The 6,429-nt window shown below is 28.4% G+C and overlaps 1 protein-coding gene across 1 annotated transcript in view; it reads right to left on the bottom strand.

Moving 5' to 3' along the window:
* The window catches only part of LOC102580744 (biotin carboxylase 1, chloroplastic), a 14,862-nt gene extending 9,580 nt beyond the window's left edge, over positions 1 to 5,282 (bottom strand). The window contains exons 1-4 of the mRNA XM_006348498.2: positions 5,119 to 5,282; positions 3,474 to 3,572; positions 1,521 to 1,846; positions 1,090 to 1,231 (exon numbers count right to left, since the gene is read on the bottom strand). Of these exons, the coding sequence (XP_006348560.1) occupies positions 1,090 to 1,231; positions 1,521 to 1,846; positions 3,474 to 3,530 (525 nt within the window). The 5' untranslated portion in view covers positions 3,531 to 3,572; positions 5,119 to 5,282. The remainder of the gene's footprint in view (positions 1 to 1,089; positions 1,232 to 1,520; positions 1,847 to 3,473; positions 3,573 to 5,118) is intronic.
* Positions 5,283 to 6,429: the final 1,147 nt, after the last annotated feature.

The following is a 6,429-nucleotide window of genomic DNA, read 5'->3' as shown; positions in this document are numbered from 1 at the left end:
ACAATGGGTAACAATGATCCAAACAGAGTGTAAGTAATCCTTTTAATTTATGTGGCTATTAACCAAAACATAGCAGAATACATTCTGAGGGCAAACATATACATGCTTCCATTGAGCAAATGGAAGGAAATGGCATGGTTATGTATGTATATGTTTGCTGTTTTGGAAAAGAAACAAGAAAAGGGACCTCCATCAGTAAGTCACTAATCTCAATAGAGAAGCTAATGCTTCTTTCTTATCATGCTTGAGAGTGTCAGATTGTTGTATTAAAACATTCAGCTTATACTGAAAAAAATATCTTCTGATGGAAGAAGAGGAACTACCAGGTTAGTTATAAAGAGATGTAGATATACCTATTCGAAAGATCTTATTGAGCAGAAGACAACAAGCTCTCTGGGTCATACCACAGAGTTCTATTTGAAACTCACATGGCTGAAGCCTGAAAATATTTCAATTTATCCCAGTAATTTCTTCTCTTTGACCAAATATTTGATTATTTACCCACAAAACACCAGCTAATTATTAGAAGCTTTTTTTAATAAATGTGGTGTTGGGGCCAGCTAAGCACACCTCGAGTAATTATACAGGGTACCTGCTACATCCCACCAACACAGGTACCAGAATAACTCTGTTCACCAAGGTTGGAACAGATGGGCAGAAATCACCTTGTTTTTGCCTTATCTACTTCATTGACCACTATGCCACACCCTTGGGTGCCTTAGAACTCCCATTTTTATATACAAAGACATGAGGATCAGCTGAATTTCTTCAAACCATACACAGATAGATAAAACAGATTAAGATTTCACTGTACTACTATACTCGATATAGCAGTGATCATGAGATCATGAGCATCTGCATAGGAATCACACTAGATAAATACTTTTAAGGTCAATGTCTTGAATTGATGGATTTAATATCTAATATGAATCGATCAAAGTCAAAGGATAGATTAGAATAATACTAAGTTTTACCTTTCGTGTTCCTGTTTTGTTAGTATCTACTGAATACAACACGGATACCATGGAAAATACAGATGCCTACAGGTTTAATATAGGTAATAAGATAATGACGTGTGTAAGAACTCACATTTGGCCCAATAAAGTTGATTCCATGTTCTCTGCACATCTCAACAAAACTTGCATTCTCAGAAAGGAAACCATATCCAGGATGCAACATTGTACATCCGCGACTGATAGCAGCAGACAAGACATTTGGGATCACTAAATACCTGTACACAGTAAATGGAGATGAAAATTATGAAACGAAGATCAGATAAAGATAAGAAAATGTTAAGAATTTTCTTTTGGTGCACCCATTTAGTTCCGGTTTGTATAGAGGATTGGGTATCGTTTGGAGAGAACCATATTTTGTAGGTTTCTCCTTTTTTGGTATACCTCTTGTATACGGACATAATGGCCTTGTCATTATCAATGAAATCTTTGGCTTGATATTTAAAAAATGCAAAGAATTTAAACTTAGTTTTGTCCAATAAGAACAGCAAGTTTCTGATAACTTACGACTGATTACTTGGTGCTTCTCCAATGCAAACAGATTCATCAGCTAGCTTCACATGTAAGGCATCTTTATCAATGGTCGAATAAACCGCAACACAAGGAATTCCCATCTCATGGGCAGTTCGGATCACGCGGACAGCAATCTCTCCTCTATTTGCCACCAGAATTTTCTCGGCGCGACATGTCACAGTAAGAGCACCATGACCCTTGCGAGAATTAGTACGAACTCTGTGTGCTTGAGCTGTCTGCCTTGGAAAGTTTATCCTATTTCCAGCTATAAAGCTACACTGCGAGCTCCTAATACCGCTCGTTCTCCCCAAAAATAAACCCTATTCAGAACATGCACCCAAAGTTTAAGGTTATCTGTAGCATCAAGATCTTCATTTGGCGGGTAGAAAGGTGCAAAAAAGCAGCATATATTTCAACTCATATAGAAAATACCTACTAACAAAATGCACCATAACATACCCTCTGGGACTCTCATCTTGAGATGTGTGCAAGAACGTTTATATATTGAAAGAAAGAGACAAATGTGCTGACATAGAAGACTTCAAACAAGGTGAAAAGCAATTTCTCCCTACCTCTCTTTTACATGATGATGCTTCAAGTAGTTTTAAGAAAAAAGAAACACCTTTAACACAAAAACAACTACGCCTCAGTCACAAACAAGTTGGGGTCGGCTATATGAATCCTCATTTCTTCATTTAAGCTCATATCATAGTAAAATATATATATATATATATATATATATATATATATATATATATATATATATATATATATATATATATATATATATATATATATATATATATATATATATATATATATATATATATATATATATATATATATATATATATATATATATATATATATATATATATATATATATATATATATATATATATATATATATATATATATATATATATATATATATATATATATATATATATATATATATATATATATATATATATATATATATATATATATATATATATATATATATATATATATATATATATATATATATATATATATATATATATATATATATATATATATATATATATATATATATATATATATATATATATATATATATATATATATATATATATATATATATATATATATATATATATATATATATATATATATATATATATATATATATATATATATATATATATATATATATATATATATATATATATATATATATATATATATATATATATATATATATATATATATATATATATATATATATATATATATATATATATATATATATATATATATATATATATATATATATATATATATATATATATATATATATATATATATATATATATATATATATATATATATATATATATATATATATATATATATATATATATATATATATATATATATATATATATATATATATATATATATATATATATATATATATATATATATATATATATATATATATATATATATATATATATATATATATATATATATATATATATATATATATATATATATATATATATATATATATATATATATATATATATATATATATATATATATATATATATATATATATATATATATATATAAAATACTTATAATAAAAATAAACAATAAAAGTTCCATACAAGTCTAAAACCTATCCTCAACTAGTAGCTATCACCTGTATGGATCTTTTTCTTCATGTGTGCCCTATCTTTAGCTAAGTCTGTATTGATACCAAGCATTTGCCGGTCTAAAATACCAAAAGTATTTTAACACATCATATGATTTTTTTGTTAGCAATTATTAAATACCAAAGGTATTATTACTATTTAGTGGTATTCAACCTGTCAGGTCAATTCCCAGAAGAGCATATCATTAATAACAAAGCAGGATTTTAAGATTAACACACATTACATATAGAAGTGGCCTTACGGGAGTAGAGCAAAGAGCAGATTTGCCACAAACACTAGTCATGGCTGCAGAATCCATTTCCTGATCAATGTAATCCAATTCCTGTCTTCCTGCCAAGAACTGGGAAAAACAAATCTTTTGAACATTGATCTAAGACCCACAAAGAATAACACAATGATTAACAAGAAAATGAAGAAAACAAGCAATAAGAAATGTCATTAGCTTAGTGTGTACCTATTACGTTGACAGAGAAAAATAGGGGGGAGCAAGACATGAAAAAAGCAGAGATGGGGATAAAAAACTAGGTGGGTATGGAAAAAGAACACATCTTTAGAAGAATGATTCAAGACCCACAAAGAATAAAACAATGCAAAACAACAAAATGAAGAAAACAAGCGATTTAGAACTGTTATTAGCTTAGTCTGTACCTATTACTTTGACAGAGAGAAAGAGATGTGTAAGCAGAGAAATGGGTATAAAAGACTAGGTGGGTATGGAAAAAAAACGAATCTTTAGAACATTGATTCAAGACCCATAAAGAATAAAACAACAAAAAAATGAAAGTAAACAAACAATTAGAACTGTAATTAGCTTAGTCTGTACCTATTACTTTGACAGAGAGTGTGGAAGCAGATGAAAGATAGGTGGGTATGGAAAAAGAACAAATCTTTAGAACATTGATTCAATACCCACAAAGGAAAAAACTATGCAAAACAACAAAATGAAGAAAACAAACAATCAGAACTGTAATTAGCTTAGTCCGAACCTATTACACTGACAGAGAGAAAGAGACGTGGAAGCAGAGAAATGGGGAGGTAGGTATGGAAAAAAAAACAAATCCTTCGAACATTGAATCAAGACCCACAAGAACAAATCAATGCATAACAACAAAATGAAGAAAACAAGTTAGAACTATAATTAGCTTAGTCTGTACCTATTTCTTCAACAGAGAGAAAGAGATGTGGAAGCAGAGAAAGACTAGGTAGATAGGGAAAAAAAACAAATCTTTAGAACTTTGATTCAAGACCCACAAAGAATAACACAATGCAAAACAAGAAAATGGAGAAAACAATCAATTATAACTGTAATTAGCTTAGTCTGTACCTATTACACTGACAGAGAGATAGAGATCTGTAAGCAGAGAAATGGGGATAACAGACTAGGTGGGTATGGAAATAAAAAACAGATCTTTTTCACATTGATTCAAGACCCGCAAAGAATAAAACAATGCAAAACAAGAAAATGAAGAAAAACAAACAATTTAAACTGTATGGAAGCAGAGAATTACACTGACAGATAGATAAGAGATGTGGAAGCAGAGAATTACACTGACAGATAAATAGATGTGGAAGCAGAGAATTACACTGACAGAGAGATAAAGATGTGGAAGCAGAGAAATGGGGATGAAAGACAAGGTGGGTATGGAATAAAAAACAAATCTTTAGAACATTGAATCAAGACCCACAAAGAACATCTCAATTCATAACAACAACATGAAAGAAAACAAGCAATTAGAACTGTGAATAGCTTACCAATTACTACTTTAACAGAGAAATGGGGATAAAAGACAAGGTGGGTATGTAAAAAAAACAAATCTTTAGAACATTGATTCAAGACCCACAAAGAAAGTGAAGAAAACAAGAAATTAGAAGTGTAATTAGCTTACCAATTGCTACTCTGACAGAGAAATGAGAATGAATGACGAAGTGGGTGTGCGGTAGATTTGAAGAAGGAAAAGGTTGATGTCGATGAAAACAAGAAAGCAGAAACTTGACTGTGTTCCAAACAAGATTGAAAGGTCCGCCAAAAACTGTGTTGCAGGTTTTAGCTGCTAATGGGCTTTGTGATTTGATTTAATTTTTTTCAGCCGGTGTCAGGTACACACATTGGAGTTCGATTAAATTTGAATTCGTATCGAGAAGTCCCACATTAAGGGTAAAGTGTTTCCTAATAAAAATGACTCTGTATTCAAAGGAACTCGAATTTGAGTAGTATTTAATTTAATTTTTCGGGAAAGAGTCAAAATGTCTTAAATTCTGCGAAATTGAATATAAATATGCTTAACTAATAGTTTGATTTGAAAATGTTTTCGTAGTCAATATTTTGATTCAAAAATATTTTTATTATTACTTATGAGCTAAAAATTGTTCTTTTTTAAAATAAATATTTTTCTTTTCTTTTTTTGAACAATTTTTTTTAATGATTTTTTATCAAAAAAATATTTATCCTATATCAATTTGAGAAAAAATCTTAGTAATTCTATTTATTGTTATCTGAATGAAAATTAATCATGAGTTTACTATAATCATATATATATAACATATTATTAAATAAAAAAGTACATGAATTTATTTTATTTTAATTGATAAAATGAGACTAAGAAAAAAAAAATTACTTGCTATTTATTTATTAGTTAAAGTAAAAAAAATTATAAAAAAAAAAATCGAACAGAAAGGTTCTTTAAAGTGATATTTTTATTAGGAATAGAATGAGTTTAAAGAGAAAAAGAAATAATATACTACTCTATTTATTAGCAACATTTTTTACCTATTAAGTAATAGTAATAGATATAGTTTTTGATCCAATTATTAGCGGTAAGAATATTTTGGATCAAATTATTGACGATAGGCCACTTTTAGACCAGACTATTAACAAAGAATATTTTTATTCAATTTCACATAACTTTAGTATATTTTGCCCTTTTTTGTTAATTTTTTATCAAATTATATTGGGATAAGAGTTTGAAAAATACCTCAACTTTGGTCGGATTTGCTGTTGCGATACTAAACTTTCATAAGGACCTATTAACTCCCTAGACTATTTAATACCGTATTTTTTACCCCCTGAACTATTTAATAGTGTATTTTAAAGATATATACGTGCCCACGTGGATACATTACTATTTATAATTTTACATTATTTTTTATGTCCACGTGGGCAAATATATATGTTTAAAATACGGTATTAAATAGTCTAG

The sequence above is a fragment of the Solanum tuberosum genome, unplaced genomic scaffold (genome assembly GCF_000226075.1).
Source record: "Solanum tuberosum cultivar DM 1-3 516 R44 unplaced genomic scaffold, SolTub_3.0 scf00098, whole genome shotgun sequence".
Lineage (NCBI taxonomy): Eukaryota > Viridiplantae > Streptophyta > Magnoliopsida > Solanales > Solanaceae > Solanum > Solanum tuberosum.
The sequence above is the reverse complement of the archived record's forward strand: the minus strand, read 5'-3'. Positions and strand labels throughout refer to the sequence as shown.